Source organism: Oryctolagus cuniculus, chromosome 8 (genome assembly GCF_051225735.1).
Source record: "Oryctolagus cuniculus isolate XC-2025 breed Fujian yellow rabbit chromosome 8, ASM5122573v1, whole genome shotgun sequence".
NCBI lineage: Eukaryota > Metazoa > Chordata > Mammalia > Lagomorpha > Leporidae > Oryctolagus > Oryctolagus cuniculus.
The window spans coordinates 142,769,063-142,787,080 of record NC_142874.1 but is presented as its reverse complement, the minus strand read 5'-3'; the positions used below and the strand labels follow the sequence as shown (position 1 = coordinate 142,787,080).

General features: G+C 43.3%; 1 protein-coding gene across 3 annotated transcripts in view; it reads left to right on the top strand.

Moving 5' to 3' along the window:
• Positions 1-12,713, top strand: part of AGPAT5 (1-acylglycerol-3-phosphate O-acyltransferase 5) — a 62,623-nt gene extending 49,910 nt beyond the window's left edge. For all 3 annotated transcript variants that reach the window (XM_008274179.3, XM_051832695.3, XM_089302822.1), the window contains 2 exons: positions 8,134-8,257; positions 10,206-12,713. In XM_008274179.3, the coding sequence (XP_008272401.2) occupies positions 8,134-8,257; positions 10,206-10,431 (350 nt within the window). In that variant the 3' untranslated portion in view covers positions 10,432-12,713. The remainder of the gene's footprint in view (positions 1-8,133; positions 8,258-10,205) is intronic.
• The last annotated feature ends 5,305 nt before the right edge of the window (positions 12,714-18,018 follow it).

Here is an 18,018-nt window from a genome sequence, read left to right as displayed (position 1 = left end):
GCCCTCTGGTCAAGGCTTTCTCAGCTCAGCTGCTTTCTGGCTCCCAATGCTTTCTCCCACTCACACACTGCAGCCACTGCCCTGTCGGCACCTAACATGTGGCCATTTCATTTCATCCGAGTGACCGTTTGGAAGCACCCTGTTGCCTGAATTCTGAACCCAGCTCCTCTCCCATTGCTCTCCTTATCCTCCAGGACATGGAAGCTGCCAGGGGCTTTGGGGCCTGCTCTGTGTGTACATTGTAAGTTGTGTCTGTTTGTGAAAAGCTTGGCTTTCCTACCTATCACACCCAAATCCTATGTAGAAAATAAAATCTCACTCTGGTCAATTAAGGAAAAATTACTTCCTTAAGGAAAAAATATACCAGAGTAAAATCAAGACTGAAGAAGACAAACTGGAAAAATATTTGCAACTGAGATCACAGAAAGGGGGTTGATTTCCTTAATGTCTAAAGTTGGTACAAAGTTTCCTACAAGTTGGTAGGAAAATGACCAAAAACTCAAAAGAAAAGTAGGTAAAGGATAAGAAGGGACAGTTCACAGAAAAAAAGTTGAGCCTCATTCATAGTAAGAGAAATGCAAATTAAAACTACAGCAAGATAAAACTCTATTATCTACCAGATTGGCGAAAATCCCAAGATCTGATAGCAGACTTAGGTGAGATTAAATTTTTAAATATTTATTTGAAAGAGTTACAGAGAGTGGGAAAGAGAGATAGTGAGATCTTCCATCCACTGGTTCACTCTCCAGGTGACTTCAATGACTAGGGCTGGGCCAGGTAGAAGCCAGGAGCCAGGAGCTTTATCCAGGTCTCCCATGTTAGTGGCAGGGGCCTTTCACACACTTCAGCCATCCTCCACGGCTCTTCCCAGGCCATTAGCAGGGAGCTGGATCAGAAGTGGAGCAGCTGAGATAGAAACAGGAACCCATATTGGATGCTGGAATCTCTGGCAACAACTTTGCCCACTATGCCACAATGCCAGCCCTGAGATTAAATTTTAATAGGCACTTTTATACTTGGCTATTAGGAATGTAATACAGTATAATCTCTATAGAAGCTGATTAGGAGATGTCTATCAAATTTAGAAGTGCATTTATATTTTAGACTCATCAGTCCTGCTTCTATAAAAAGTGACACATTGGAGAGAGTATTTGGCTTAGCAGCCCAAATGCCACTAGGAATGCCTGTGTATGGGAGTGTGTGTGAATCCTCACTTTGCTCCCTGCTAATGCACACCCTGGGAGACAGCAGGTGATGGCTCAAGTAGTTGGGTCCCTGCTACCCGTGTAGATGATCTGGATTTGGTTCCTGGCTTCAGCTGTCTAGCCTGAACTATTACAGGCGTTTGGGGAGTGAACCAGCAGATAGACTCTGTCTTCCCACCTCTGAAATTTAATAGATAAGAATAAACTTCTGGAAAATCATTTAAGCATTAGAAGGAGAGCAGGCACTTGGTACAGCAGTTAAGATGTCATTTGGGATACCAGGGTCTCATGTTGGAGTTCCTGGGTTCAGTTCCCTGCTCTACTCCCAATTCTAGATTCCTGTTAATGTGTACCCTGGGGGGCAGCAGATGATGGTTCAACGTAGTTGGGTGCCTGCCACCTGCATGGGAGACCTTGGTAGAGTTTCAGACTCGTGGCTTCAGCCTGACCCAGCTGCAGCTGCTGGTGGCATCTGGGGAATGAACCAGTGGATGGGAGATCTCGTCTCTGTCTATCTTTTGAGTAAATAAAATAAGTGAAATTTCAAAAACTGATATACCACTTTCCTTTTTAATTGTGAATTATGGCCTATGGTTTGAAATACCCTGCTCTTATCACTTATGTGAATTGGTTAATACTATGGTTAGTTATATTCTACTGTAGACCAGGATTCACTTTAAATTATATGAATTCTGATCTGAGTTGTAAGAGGTATAAAATTCTGTAACTTGGAATATTATGGATACTTTGTGACTGAGTGTCATTGGTATTAAGCCCAATTGGAAACCATTTTCCCCCTGGAAAGTTGCGGGCAGTGTCTCCGGCCGTTGGTGAGGACCGTAGTTCCATGAGAATCACCTGCACTGAGGTTGAGCACATCGAGCTGCAGCCTCCCTCCAGATGGCATAGACTGCGGGGAAGCCAGGGAGCTGCAGACGCTGTGGGTTGAGGGAGTTCGCAGGGATTCTGTGAGCACTGCAGGCTGATAGCTGAGGGCTTCCAGAGCCTCACCATGAAGAGCAAGGCAGCCAGCAGTGTCCCATCCTTCCCCCTGTGTGGTGTACATCTACTTCAAAGGAGGGGAAAACCAGTGCCACAGTTCACCCGCTCTTGTCCTCAGAGTTATCGCTCCCCCTCTTCATGGAGGAACGACACAGGACCCTGCGCTGTTCTTTTGTCTACTCGGCCCTTCCCGGGTTTGCTGCTGGTCCTTCCCGGGTTGGCTGCCGACCCCTCCACCTCCGTGGAGGGGCGGCTCCCCCTGCCACTTTCCCCACTTCCGCGGGGGAGTGGCACACCACCAGCCGGCTCTCTTGGGGGCTGCTCAGATGTTATCCGGATGTTCCTGGTGCATGTTGTCTCTCTCCTCCTTTATAGTCCTCTTCCACCAATCCCAACTCTGCTACCCACACGCCGAGCACGCTGCTCTCCTCCAATCAGGAGCAGGATCAGCTCCTGCAGCTTGTCAAACTGATGAGGCAGCTGCGTAGAGGTTGTTTGGTCTCTTTCTCTCAGCACCATATTGTGGGAGAGCAGATGCATAGAATAAGTCTTAATTCCAGCAACTTAGTCTAGTCTCAGTTGCTCCCCACAAGAGTCAGATAGCTTCAGATAGGTTTCCATTGGGTCAGAGGTGGCATGGGTGGTTTGATTTTTTCAAATTGTTTTAAAGAAAATAAAGATTTATTTTTAAGGCAAAATGAGAAAAACAGACACAGAGAGCTCCTTCCATCTGCTGGTTCACTCCCCAAAGGGTCTCAATAGCCAGGGCTGGACCAAGCCAAAACCAGGAGTCCAGAACTCCATCTGGGTCTCCCATGTGGTTGGCAGGGGCCCAAACACTTGAGCCATCTTCCACTGCCTTCCCAGGCATATTAGCAGGAAGCTGTATAAGAAATGGAGCATCCAGGATTCAAACTGGCACTCTAATTTAAAGGGATATATCTATTTCTTTTTTTAAAACATTTATTTATTTATTTGAAAGGCAGAGTTATAGAGAGGCAGTGACAGAGGCAGAATGAGAGAGATCTTCCATCCGCTGGTTCACTGACCAGATGGCTAGGAGCCAGGAGCTTCCTCCGGGTCTCCCACATGGGAGCAAGGGGCCCAAGCACTTGTGCCAACTTCCACTGTTTTCCCAGGCCATAGCAGAGAGCTGGATTGGGAGTGGAACAGCTGGGACTCAAACCCGCGCCCATAGGGGATGCCGGCACTGCAGGCGGTAGCTTTACCTGCTACGCCATAGTGCCAGCCCCTTAAAAATCTTATTTCTAAAATAATTAGTACACCTTAATAAATTGTTTGCTAAGGACAAAATTTGATATTCTGCAAAGCATTTTATATGATCCTAGTTAACTTTTTTCTATTAATGTTTTATATTTCAAAAAACACATTCAAGAATACTTCAAAAAGCTTGTGGAAAATAGAATTCAAAGATAAGTTTATTTTTATATAAATATATAAAAGCAGATATACACTTTAAGATACAGACATTGTGAAAAAGAGGATTTTAAGAAAATATCCAACTGTTAACTGGGGTTGCATTTAAATAGGTGAGCTTGTAAAGTTGTTTTTTTTTTTTTAAGATTTATTTATTTATTTGAAAGAGTTACACAGAGAGGAGAGGCAGAGAGAGAGAGAGAAAGAGGTCTTCCATCTGATAGTTCACTCCCCAGATGGTCCAACGGCCGGAGCTGCACTGACCCAAAGCCAGGAGCTTCTTCCGGGTCTCCCATGCGTGTGCAGGGGCCCAAGCACTTAGGCCATCTTCTACTTCTTTCCCAGGCCATAGCAGAGAGCTGGATGGGAAGTGGAGCAGCTGGATCTCGAATCGGTGTCCATATGGGATGCTGGCGCTTCAGGCCAGGGCATTAACCTGCTATGCCACAGCGCCGGCCCCAGTGTAAAGTTTTTTTTTTCTTTCTTTCTTTTGGGTTACCTGAATTTTCACCTGCAAATACAAGCTGCTACAAAAAGCTTGTGAATAAATGTAATTAAAGGATAAATTAATTTTGTAGGCATTGTGGTGTACCTGCAATGCTAGCATCCTATATGGGCGCTGGTTTGAATCCTGGCTGCTCCACTTCCCTCCCAGCTTTCTGCTAATGTGCCTGGGAAAGCCATGGAAGACAACCCAAGTGCATGGGCCTCTGCAACCTTGAAGGAGACCCAGAAGAAACTCCTGGCTCCTGGCTTCAGTCTTGCCTAAGCCTAGCTGTTGAACCAGCAGATCAAAGATCTCTGTCTCTGTCACTCCCTCTCTTTAACTCTGCCTTTTAAATAAATAAATAAAATTTTTAAAAGAGTATTTGAATGAGAACAATTTTTAAACCCATGCATATTAATACAGTACAATGCATAAATCATTAATGTATTTTTTATTTTTTAAAAGATTTTATTTATTTATTTGAAAGTCAGAGTTGCACAGAGAGAGGAGAGGTGGAGAGAGAGAGGTCTTCCATCTGCTGGTTCACTCCCCAGTTGGCCACAAGGGCCGGACCCACGCCGATCCAAAGCCAGGAGCCAGGAGCTTCTTCCAGGTCTCCCACATGGGTGCAGGGGCCCAAGGACTTGGGCCATCTTCTACTGCTTTCCCAGGCTATAGCAGAGAGCTGGATCAGAAGCGGAGCATCCAGGACTTGAACCAGCGCCCACATGGGATGCCAGCACTGAAGGCAGCAGCTTTACTTGCTACGCCACAGCGCCAGCCCCTAAATCATTAATTTATTATATAATTATATTAATATAAATTATGTTAAACGTATTGAATGAGATTATTTATGCAAGTATACATAGTCTTTATGTACTGTTATTTTAATTTTTTTCTTTTTTTTATTCTTTGAGAGGTAGAGTTAGACAGTGAGAGGGAGACAGAGAGAAAGGTCTTCCATTCACTGGTTCACTCCCCAAATGGTTGCAATGACTAGAGCTGGGCCATTTCGAAGCCAGGAGCCAGGAGCTTCTTCCAGGTCTCCCATGTGGGTACAGGGCCCCAAGCACTTGGGCCTTCTTCTACGGCTTTGCCAGGCCTTAGCAGAGAGCTGGATCAGAAAGGGAGCAGCTGGGACTCAAACCAGTGCTAATATTAGATGCCAGCACCGCAGATGGAGGATTAACCTACTGCGCCACAGTGCCGGCCCCTATTTTAATTTTCTTGCTTAATTTTGTGTTATGAACAGCTTTACATGAAGGTGTGTACAATTCTATACTTTTTTCAAAGAGTTCCATAACATTAATTGATGTGAACCTGTAACAGTTACCTATATTACAGGAAGTAGGCCTTCTTGTTTTTTCCCCCAGAGGAAAGTGGAGGTAGCTCATTGTGAGGGCTCAGGGGTCAAGGCCTTCTGCACTCCACTCTGTGTGCTTCCTTCAGAGCCAGCATGACTCATGTGCTGCAGAGTCAACCTGTGTCAGGTGTGAGTACTTGAAACCCTCTCTGTACCACCCCCGGCCTGTCAGTGCACTCTCCTGTAAAACTTACAGGTGGAACAGAACTACACCTAAATTGGAGTCCTTTTCTCTCTATTCCCTAAGGTATGTAGGATAATTTTTACTTATGCTATTTGAAATATGCTCCAACTAAAAGAGTTTTTGTAAATATAGATAAAAGATATTTGTTAAATATTTAGGAAGATATTTGTCAATTATTTCCCATCTTCAGTATTGTCACTTAACGTTTAGCTGTGTTCCACTTTGTCTCGTGCCACTCATCTCGCTCCTGTTTGGGCCTTCACAACAGAGATTTAGCTGATCAGGCTCCACCACCGACTTCTCTGGGCCTTTGTCCTCTGTGAGCCTTAGTTTTTCATCCATTCCAGGAGATTATAGTATTTGCCTATATAGAATTGTGAAGTGTGCTATAAACACAAAAGTTCATGAAAGTGTCAGGAAAAAACAGACAAAAGCACCTTGAATCCTTTTCTCATACATGAGTGCCTCCTCACTCAGGAACTAATGTCTTAGTAGAGGCATTGTTAACACATCCGAAGTACTTTAGTTCACAAAGCATTTCATGTCTGCCATTTGCAGTTCAGTCTGTTAGGTTTTCTTCACAGTCTGCAGCTATACTCTAGCACTGGAAGTATCAAGGGTAAGTACAGCACTATCTACTCATTTATGGAAATGTTGAGGTGGAGATAATTATGTGAAAGTAGAAAAACTGATTCTAGAATCTGTCTTTTTATGTATGAGAAAGAGAAATAGGAGGATAGTGTGGAAAGTTACAGTGGCTAACAAATTGAGCTGACGCACTGCACCTACTGCCATGTGGTGGGCACTACTGCAGGCCATGGGAATCTGCCATACAGTGACACCATCCAGTGTCGCTGTCATCTTCCTGTCTGTTATACAGAGTAAACATGTCCTAAAGGGTAAGCTGGACTCTTCTCGGACTGTAGAGCACCAGAGTGACCCGTTTTTAGAGCGATTGGAGATTGCAGCTCTTGACCTCAGTCTTGCATACCTACCTAGGGAACGTGGTCATCTCTTAACTCTCTTTGGGTTATTTCCTTGTTCTCCAAGGAACTTCAATATGTTAATATACTCACTTTCCCCCAGGGAGCCACCTACAAAGAAGGGAATTTCCAGCCTCCCAGTTCTTTCTTATCCTAAAATAAATGCCAGTGTCACCCTTGTACAGCCTAGTTGTTTAAGGACTCATAGCTACTCCACAGTGAGAATTTTGGTTCCTGAACCAAGTATAATATGTTAAAATATGGCAACAATCAGGAGTACCAGTTAGAAAACAGTAACCAGATCCGAGAGAAAAGGTAGCTGCTCTCCCAAGTTTATTGCAACTCTAGTGGTCAATGGAGCTGATATATCAGTCCAGGGACTAGGAATTGAGGACTATTTTTAATTTTATTGGTTTTTTAAATTTATTTATTTGAAAGGCAGAGTTTCACAGAGAGAGAGAAGGAGAGGCAGAGAGAGAGGTCTTTCATCCAATGGTTCACTCCCCAATTGGCCGCAACGGCCAGAGCTGTGCTGATCCGAAGCCAGGAGCCAGGAGCTTCTTCCAGGTCTCCCACGCAGGTGCTTTCTCAGGCCATAGCAGAGCGCTGAATCAGAAGTGGAGCAGCCGCGATGCGAACTGATGCCCATATGGGATGCCGGTGCTTCAGGCCAGGACATTAACCCACTGTGCCACAGCACCAGCCCCAATTTTATTGATTTTTTTATTTATTTGAAAGGCCAAGAGAGACCGACTAAGAGAGATCCATCACTGGTTCACTCCCCAAATGCCCACAACAGACAGGGATAAAACGGGCTGAAACCAAGAGGCTGGAACTCAGTCTGGGTCTGCTACGTGGGTGTCAAGGACCTAAGTATTTGAGCCATCACATGCTGCCTCCCGGGAGGTGCATTAGCAGAAGCTGGAATCTGAAGCAAAGCCTGGACTCATCCCCAGGCGTTACTATATAGGTTGCAGATGTCCCAAGTGGCATCTTCTGCTGTGCCAAAAGCCCACCCTGGAATTGAGGATTAATAAGTACCTTTTTGTGTCCAATTCTGTGCCAGGACAGGAGGTCCAGTAGAGAGCCAGATGGACTCCAGCTGTGCCTGGTAGGAGCACACAGTCTGGTTGGGGAAACAGCTCTAACTGTGTGAGACCAGTGACATGCTGGGATGGGGTCCCTTCAGAGGTATGGGTGGGATTTGTAGTAGGGTCCAGCTTCCTGTTCTTGTGCTGCCTGTAGAATTAAAGTTGTTATATGAGAAATAACATTTGTTACTGTTCATTTAACTTAGGCTTATGTAATTGTGGTAGTCATGGAAATTATAGCATGTCTTCTGCTTGAGCTTGAGCCCCCAAACCACAGGTTTGATTTAAAAAAAAAAAAAACCATTTATTTATTTATTGCAAGGAAAGAATATATAACAATTCTAAAACATCAAAAAATTAAATATTTGTATTCTTTATTAGAGTTTCTCTGCAAAGAATGTCTCAAAATTCATATACACATTGATCGTATAGACAAAAAAGATGTCCCAGAAGAAGAGGCATATATGAGAAGATGGCTCCAGGAACGTTTTGAGATCAAAGATAAGTGAGTATCAGCAGTTCCAACACTTTAAATACTTTAGCTCAGCTAAATTTCACTGTAGTAAACTCTTTGAACCAACAGCTTTGTTATCTCAAGAATGCTTTCTACAAACTCAAGTCAAATCTTACTCCATGCTTATCTGTTCATGTTTTAAGCTTTGCTGTCACAAGTCACCATGAGAGAACTTGTTTTTGTGGCCCATTTATTTGCAGTATTTCCTGTACTATATAGTAGGATATAAAATTGGTTAAAAACAAGCAAACAAACAAACAAACAAACCCAGGCTTTCTGATGGCAGACCTGCCTTCCTGGGTCAGATAAAGTGATGTCACTGTGCCCACTTTGCCTGGGAACCCAGGGCTGTGGGAGCGGAGGGTTGTATCTGACGTGCAGACAGACATGATGCCAGGCTGTGACATTTTTACAACCAGAGTGTCTTCTTTTTGTTGTTTGTATTTTGAGGGCTAAGCAGTTTCTTGGTTTTATGTGTGCTGATAGAAAACAGTGCTTTAAACCTGCTGAGAGTTATCTGTACATGAGTTACGGGCATATTTGGATTCTCCTCAGTGAGGCGTAGCTTAAAGAAGTCAAACTGAGTGACTGATACCACTTAATAGAGAGAACCTTGTAGCAGCAGATGACAACATAGAATATATTAATATCTTTCACTGAACACAAGAAATTAAATTTTTTTTTAAAGATTGTATTTAAGAGGCACAGTAACAGACAGAGAGAAGGAGAAACAGAGAAAGGTCTTCCATCCACTGCTTCACTCCTCAAATGGCTATAACAGCTGAAACTGAGCCGATCTGAAGCAGGAGCTAGGAACTTTTTTCAGGTCTTCATGCAGGAGCAAGGGCCCAGGCACCTGGGACATCTTCTACTGCTTTCCCTGACAGAGAGCTGGATCAGAACAAGAACAGCCAGGACACAAACTAATGTCCATATGGGATGCTGGTGCTGCAGGCAGAGGCTTAGCCCACTAACCCACAGCGCCTGCCCCACATTCAGAAATTTTATCCAACTGTTTTATTCCCTTAGGGGACTGTTCTTTTTATTGTAGTAGCATATTTCATAATTAATGCTGTGGGTTGATTTTAACATTGAAAATTCTTAAAAGTATAGTAGGTTGAAGATGAAACTTTATGTGAATTTTCTGTATTACATTGACTCTTGGCTGAATATGACATAATTTATTAAGCCATTTATTCAGAGCCACTTTGGTTATGGAAGGAATTATAAAAATAAGATATATTGGTATTGACATGAAAATCTGTTCTCAGAAAAAAGACTGAGTAGTAATGTGTTTAATATTCTACTTATATGCGTTTTAGATAAGAAAGTGGTTTTCTCCAGAGATGTGATTTGTAAGGCAGCAGCAGGACTTTTCTTTCAGCACTCTGCTCTCGGGGAGCATTACATTGATACTTTCTGCTATTACTACTTCATACGTTTTTTAAGTAAGATTGGGAAGATGAATCAGCTGTACTACTGCTTTCCTTCTTTTACACTGCTTTTATGATTCCACAGAAATGAGAAATGAGAGCTTTTTTGGAAAATCCATATATATTATAAGAAGTGTTGATCTTTGATTTCCAGGGGAATGCGAGCTATAGGTACAAGGAGGTGAGGTGGGTTTATTACCCACATGTGAGTCAAGTTAATGCAAAACTTTATAGAGTGAAAGTTTGAACTACAAAAATATCCTCATCATATGGCTTAAAACCAGCTGTTCTGAAATATTCCTTGTAACTTATGTATACTAATTATAGAACATCTTGAGAATATTTAAGAAGAGTAGAAATTGTATTAAACCAAATCTCTGGACATTTCATCCTTGTTTTCCTAGTACCTAGAACTTCTCCAGCGCATAATAGGTATCGAGTCAATGTTTGTTGAATTGAAATGAGGGAATCTGAAACTTAACATTTGTTTTTCATTCTGGCTCTAGATTGCTTTTAGAATTTTATGATTCACCAGATCCTGAAAGAAGAGACAGATTTCCTGGGAAAAGTGTTCATTCCAAATTAAGTCTCAAGAAGACTCTACCATCAGTGTTGGTCCTGAGTGGTTTGACTGTTGGTATGCTTATGACCGAGGCTGGGAGGAAACTGTATGTAAACACGTGGATATATGGAACCCTACTTGGCTGCTTAGTGGTTGTTATTAAAGCCTAAAGAGATAGCTATCTCCTGTCAGTGGAACGTGCTACAGTATGTATTATTGGTGGCTGCACATTATGTCAAATTGTTTCCTGAGTTTAATAAGAAGTGTAAATAAAACCTGCTTGACTGAACGTTGGATAAAATAGAATTTGTGACTAAAGCCAATATGCAGCTGGTGTTGGGCAAACTGATGGTGTTACAGCTCAGTGCTAGAGCTGCTGGAAAGGTGGAAGCTCTGTGGAGTCTGTGCTGTGCTTCACGTTTCCCATGACTCGTGTCAACTTCAGGGGATGAGTAGCAGTGTGCGCTTGGCTATTGCTGTGGAGTTCAGATGGCTGTATTTTCTGAACGTCAGTTTGCAGCCTTTCACCATGTTGATTGGTTATTTTCAATTTGTTACAACTTACCATGCCAGCTCCAAACTCTTACCACTCAAGTATTTCATATCTTACAGCTACATAATATTTGGCTTTTTGCTTGATCTCTGCAAGTCAATGAAAGGAATTGTATTTAAGTCTCGAGATGTTTAAGGAAAAGGGCAGCCACTGTTCATAGGGGAAAAGCCCTGGTTAGTGCATGTTTTTTACTGTGTTGCATTGCTCTCTGGTTCTACTTTATATTTACAAAATAATCACCATTTCTAGTATTTATTGAAATTGCTTCATTTGTATACCTGGTACTCCACACAAAAGAGGAATGTATGAAACCTGAGATGAAACTTAAATTAAAATTGTGACACTAGTTCATTATAGCAGAACTTTAAATTGCCCAGCTTTTTGAAAATTTAAGCCATGCTATTTGTACTTTCCAGCATCTGTGCCACAAGTGCTTAAAAACATTAAGGTTTCCTGTTATTTTTTATATCACAACAGTCAGTGTGAACCCTGGTTGGACCCCGAGTCCACAGACAGCTGAGGTGGACGGGAGCCCGCAGCCCTCCCAACTAGACTCACTAGCATGTGCCTTTGCTTGTTTCTGTTTGACTTCATAGAATCTGTAACCCAAACGCGAGTTCTCTGTTACCACGGCAGGTTTCCTCTTGTGCTCTAGTCCTTTTCCTGTGGATTCCTGCCAACGGTGCTGCTCAGTGACTGGAAGTGCAGAGCTAGCCGGCGTTGCCCCGGTACAAGCTGAACTCTTAAAGCTTGGAGTGAGCTTCACTGGCTACCGCAAACGCACTTGGCATTTCTCTCGGGTCAAGAAATTCGCCTTTTTCACGCCAGTGACATACAGCCTTAATGAGCAAACCTGTTGTTGCCCATTAGTTTTAACAGAGCTGCAGTTACGTGTATCACCTGAGGACACGTTTGGTGTTGCAGGAAGCAGGTCGTAGTTCTCAGCCATGAAGCAGTGTGTCGGTGGAAGAAGACCTTTCCTGTGTGTGATCTGCTCTGTTTACAACTGAAGCTTCGTTCCTCCTGGTCGTCTAAGAGAGCATTCCTGCTCACTGCTAATGGACTTCTGTTGCAGAATGATGCTGATGGCCCAGATGAAGCTCACCAACTGAATCATGTTAACATTTTGAAAAAGGGAAATGTCATCATGGCTTGGTACACTGCTTCTTCAGAAACAAAGAATAAGCCTTTTAAAGCAACAGTTGAAGGGTCGCGAGGTGTGAATTGGTTTCTGTGTTGTATTGTTATGTGTATGCCTGTACACGCTCATATATATGTATTCCCAGGGATAGAGTTGGCCTAATTATGAGTGCGGACACGGATGAGATTCATGAAAAGAGTTATCAATGCTGAATCATAATTTTTGTTCTTTTCTGTAAAATTTAGATTAATTCCATGTCTTTGTTAAATACAGTTTTAAAAAGATTCCCAAATATAGACCTTGTTTCCTAAAGATGATAAGAAATAAGGTTTTGGAACTTCTGAGTATCATGGATATGCTCTAAATTTTAAGAGAACCACTGGAAGTATGTGGACTATAACTGATGGCCTGTATAAGATCACTTGAATTCCATGTTTCTTAGGATTGTACTTATGTTCTTCTCACAAAAGGTCTATAAAGTATGATAGCTGAAAAAATTATATCAAAATGGAAAATTAGCAGCTTTCCTTTAATGTGTGTTGATTTTGACTTGAATTAATTTTCTAAAATTAAGAGCCGTATGCCTATCTGTAATTTTTTTCATAATACCATTTAAGCTTATTACTATTGATTTACAGCTTAGTAATTGCTTAGTTTTTCTTTATAAAAATGCCATCAATGTGCATGCTTTTATGTTTCTCAGAAAGGGTTGTGTTTGGATGGAAGTAAAAAAAGAAATAAAATCCTCCACTGTCTGATGTCTGTCTGTGCTGTTTAAGATTTTGTGACCCAAAAATTCATCGCCAATTTTCTACTACACAAAATTGCTTTTGACTGGCCCTGCATTCTGAATTTATAAAACCATGTTTTTTTTTTCCTTAATTATTGAGCAGAGTTTTAAAACATATATTTAAATGCCCCCAAATGGGAAGCAGTGTGTTTGGTTATGTCATCTCCTCTGTACAGTCCAGAAGATGTGTGAGATTACTGATCGCTCGGCAGTTCTGAATCGTTAGATGTCTCAGTGAAGCATGTCAAATGCCTGAAATTAACCAAGTTGGTAAGAGGGTAAGAGTAACAGACCAGGTAATTCTTAAATGTACTAATGGTTTCTTTCACATGTTTCATTTTAGTGTGACTGTTTTTCACTTGGAATAGTACCAATTTTCCTTTATTCACGTTATTATAAGTTTTATTTTTTCCTATATAAAATTATATGATTTATAATTGCATTCCTTAAATAGGTCTGTGTAAATTAAATGATCTAACTAGATTGGCCACTTAATAAAAACAAAAGTATATATAAAAGTTGTCCATCACATGTAGTTAAAAAGTAACTCCCAACCCAATACCAGACCCACATTTAAGAAAACAGGAATATCTATTAAAGTAATATTTTATTTGTAATATACTTGAAAGGCAAAGACAGAGATCTGCCATCTGCTGGTTCACTTCCCAGGTGCCTGCCTACGCCAGGAGCCTGGAACTCCATCTGGGTCTCCCATGTGCATGGCAGTGGCCCAGATACTTGAGTCCCAGCCTGCCACCACCCGGTGTGTGCATTAGCAGAAGGCTGGATTGCAAGCGGAGTAGCCAGGACTTGAATCAGGCATTCTGATATTAAATGCTCACATCCCAAACTGTGGCTTAACGCTACATCACATGCCAGCCCCAGGAAGTTATTTGGAAGAAAGCCATTCCGAATAGCTCAAAATACTTGGAGTGTATTGAAGGAGATCTCATTTTGTGGCAAACTCAATACTAATTGGTGATGAGACCTGTCAGTTTTTTCCATCCAAATTATTGACTCATGATTTTAAATGTGAATGTTCTTAATCTGCGTGTGTCCAGCAGGAGAGAGTTCTTGACTAGTGTGTCTTCTTTCCTGTTAGTATTTTTAGAATAAATTTGGACTTTGAGTTTATATTGGTGCTTCATTATTTCATCTGAATCTCAAAATTAGTTATTTATTAAACATCTGCTTTATGATAGAAAGTTAATTCATGTATTGATAAAATGTGTACATATTTCTTTATAAGGGTATTTCAAAAAGTGTATGGGAAATGGAATTAAAAGATGTTTGTTTTGGTATAGAAAATGTTTATAATCCATGTAATTTTTTTCATAGTACAGATTTTCCACAAACTTTTTAAAAAATTTAAAAATTTATTTGAAAGGCATAGAGACAGACAGAGATCATCCATTGGCTTGTTCACTTTCCAAATGCCACGGCAACCTGGCCTGGGGCAGGCAAAACTAGGAGCCAAGAACTCAATCTAGGCCTCCCACATGGGTGACAGGGACCGAACTACTTGAACCAATACTGCCGTCCCCCAGGGTCTGCCTTAGCAGGAAGCTGGAGTCAGACAGCCAGCCCAGTGGATCATCTTGGATCACACAAGGGATCATTTTATCTTGAGACTTGCCAGGCCATGTTGAGTGCTGTCAGGGTGTGTTGCCTTCCTGCAGTCTCTGTGCCGTGGGTAGTCTGGCCATGAGAGTGACGAGTCTGCAAGCAGACTTCCAGGTTTTGGATCCTGGTTCTCACACTAGCTAGCCGTTTAACATCAGGCATTTTACTAAGTTATAGTTTACTAAGCTTATTATTTGGGAAATATCAATAATAATCATGTTTACTTCAAGGGTTATTGAGACCAAAAGGGTCAGTAGACATATGTGTAAAACTGCTGTTCACAGGCGCTGCATAGACCACAGCAGAGGCCCCATGGATCTTGTTCTTCTGAGAATTTGAATAAAATGCACAGAAGCACACAAGTTATGCTTGTGGAGAAAAAAACGTGCTGTCATTACAAAGAGTAATACAGTAGTATTTCACATGGTTTAAGTGCCTTTAAAAGTGGGTGGTCATAGCTCTCTGCTATGGCCTGGAAAAGCAGTAGAAGATGGCCCAACTCCTTGGGCCCCTGCACCCACGTGGGAGACCCGGAAGAAGCTCCTGGCTCCTGGCTTGGGATCGGCCCAGGTTTAGCTGTTGCAGGCATTTAGGGAGTGAACAAGTGGATTGAAGATCTCTCTGTCTCCTTCTCTCTGTAATTCTGCCTCTCAAATAGAAATAAATAAAATCTTTAAAAGTGGATGGTCATAGCTACAGGTTTGTTTAAGATTTATTACTTTATTTTGAGAGAGTTGTAGAGAGAGGGGGAGACAGAGATGCTCCATCCACTGGTTTATTCCCCAATGGCTGCCATGGCCAGGGCAGGACCAGGCTGAAGCCAGGAACCAGGAATTCCATATGGGACTCCCATGTGGGTGGCAGGGGCCCAAGCACTTGAGCTGTCTTCCACTGCTTTCCAGGCACATTAGCGAGGAGCTGGATTGCGAGTGGAGCAGCAGAGACTAGAAGGTGTGCTCATGTGGGATGCCAGCATTTTGCAGGCAGCAGCTTAACCCACTGTGCCACAGCATTGGCGCCATAGATATTTTTGTTTAAAGTTTTAATCAAGTAAATCGCAGATTACTAAGGGAAGAGTTCTTCATCTTTTATATAAGAAAATGTCATGCTCTCTCCACGATGACTCTGGATCCTCAGGACTAAGGCAGTACCTATCCTTATGTTGGGAGCATGAAGGTATCTGGGTAGCAGGTGCAGAGGCCTCTCTCTGATATTGTCCAGCCTTATTAGTAATTTTTAATATTAAGATTTGGTGGGTTCTTGCCATCTATTCAGATGAGAATTCTGAATATCGGCTCAAAACAAACCAGGCAACGTGGTAAGTTTTTAACATTGATTCAGGCTGGCGCCGCAGCTCACTAGGCTAATCCTCCGCCTTGCGGCGCCGGCACACCGGGTTCTAGTCCCGGTCGGGGCGCCGGATTCTGTCCCGGTTGCCCCTCTTCCAGGCCAGCTCTCTGCTGTGGCCAGGGAGTGCAGTGGAGGATGGCCCAAGTACTTGGGCCCTGCACCCCATGGGAGAACAGGATAAGTACCTGGCTCCTGCCATCGGATCAGTGCACCGGCACCGGCCGCGGCGGCCATTGGAGGGTGAACCAACAGCAAAGGAAGACCTTTCTCTCTGTCTCTCTCACTGTCCACTCTGCCTGTCAAAAACAAACAAACAAACAAACAAAAAAACATTGATTCAGTGAAAGAAACGCACAGGAAACTGAGGGCTTTATTTAGAGGAGAAAGAATCTAGAAACACAAGCAGGGTCCATACCAGGCAGAGTAAATCATGATTGTGAGCAGCCATAGGTACCTTAGCGCAGGCAGGAAAGCAGAGGCAAAGAAGACCAAAAGGCCAGGCACCCGAAGGCAAGGGACAGCAAGGGAGGGGCCCACCATGCACCAGGCCTTTTATTCACTTCCAAAGGGGAGTGGTTACATAGTCTGATTGACAGGTGAGATCAGGTAGGAACATGAGATCACAAAAGGGGGACAGGACGAAGGCGTGGTCTCCAGCTTACAAATCAAATCAACTTGATGCTGTCTGCCTGCCTTCATCACCTCCAACGGCGTGAGTGAATACTTGAAATGACCCCCTTAGAATGTCTCACGTGCAGTAGGCTGTGCTGTGCCACTACCTGTGAGTAACTGGAATTGCCCAGTTGAGCCTCCCTGGTCTGTGACGTGGGGAGTTCAGTGAGATAACTCCCACCAGAGTTTGAGATCCTAGGTGTAGACGTGCATTCTTACAGAATGTCCAACACCAGTGTGAGAGCTCACTATTCCTAAGTCATCACAGCCTTCCTTGGTGGATTGCTCACTCATGCATTTTGGAACTCAGACACCTGGTTCTTAAAAAGCAGTTGTCATTAACCATTTTTCTGGTCATTCAGGGCCATTGTGTTCTATCCGTGCACACACGAATGACCGTCTTGGTCACTGGTCAGTTTCTTGATAATCCCATTCCCCGTGTATGGTTTAGCAGTTTTCATTTGTCTGGGGCTGCATTTTTCACACCTGCACCCGTCTTCTATAGACCCCTTCAGTTCCTGGCAGGGAAGATGGTAGAAAAAATTCTTCCCTCCCCTGCCGGCCCCATCCCAATATCCTGTCACTGGCTGGAATGGAAAACACCAGCAGCTACGCAGCGGGGCTCCTTTCTTGTCTGTATAAGGGGAACAAGGATGAGGAAAGAAGGTAATTTACATCAAAGAACTGATATGTTTGGGCTTTTCACTTTCAAGTTAAATATCAATTGGACATAACTAGAAGTATGGGGAAATTAGTTTTTGTTTATTTATTTTTTTGACAGGCAGAGTTAGAGAGAGAAAGGTCTTCCTTCCGTTGGTTCACCCCCCAAATGGCTGCTACGGTCAGCGCGCTGCGCCGATCCTAAGCCAGGAGCCAGGTGCTTCCTCCTGGTTTCCCAAGCAGGTGCAGGGCCCAAGGACCTGGGCCATCCTCCACTGCCTTCCCGGGCCACAGCAGAGAGCTGGATTGGAAGAGGAGCGACTGGGACAGAATCCGGTGCCCCGACCAGGACTAGAACCCAGGGTGCCGACGCCGCAGGCGGAGGATTAGCCTAGTGAGCTGTGGTGCTGGCCAAGGGAAGATTAGTTTTTTAATATTTAGTTATTTGGGGGCCAGCGCTGTGGCGCAGCGGGTTAATGCCCTGTCCTGAAGTGCCAGCATCCCATATGGGCGCCGGTTCTACTCCCAGCTGCTCCTCTTCTGATCCAGCTGTCTGCTATGGCCTGGGAAAGCAGTAGAAGATGGCCCAAGTCCTTGGGCCCCTGCTCCCTCGTGGAAGATCTGGAGGAGGCTCCTGGCTCCTGGCTTCAGGTCAGCATAGCTCCAGCCATTGTGACCATTTGGGGAGTGAACCAGCGGATGGAAGACCTTTCTTTCTCTCTCTACCTCTCTCTGTAACTCTCTTTCAAATAAATAAAATAAATAAATTGTAAAAAATATTTATTTATTTGAAAGGCAGAATGATAGGAAGAGAGAGAGAGAGCTTCTATCCTCTGGTTCACTCCCCCAAATAGCTGAAATAGCCGGGATTGGGCCAAGCCAAAGCAGGAGCCAGGGGCTCACTCCTGGTCTCCATGTGGGTGGCAGGGACCCAAGTACTTCCACTGCCTCCCCAGGTGCATTAGCAG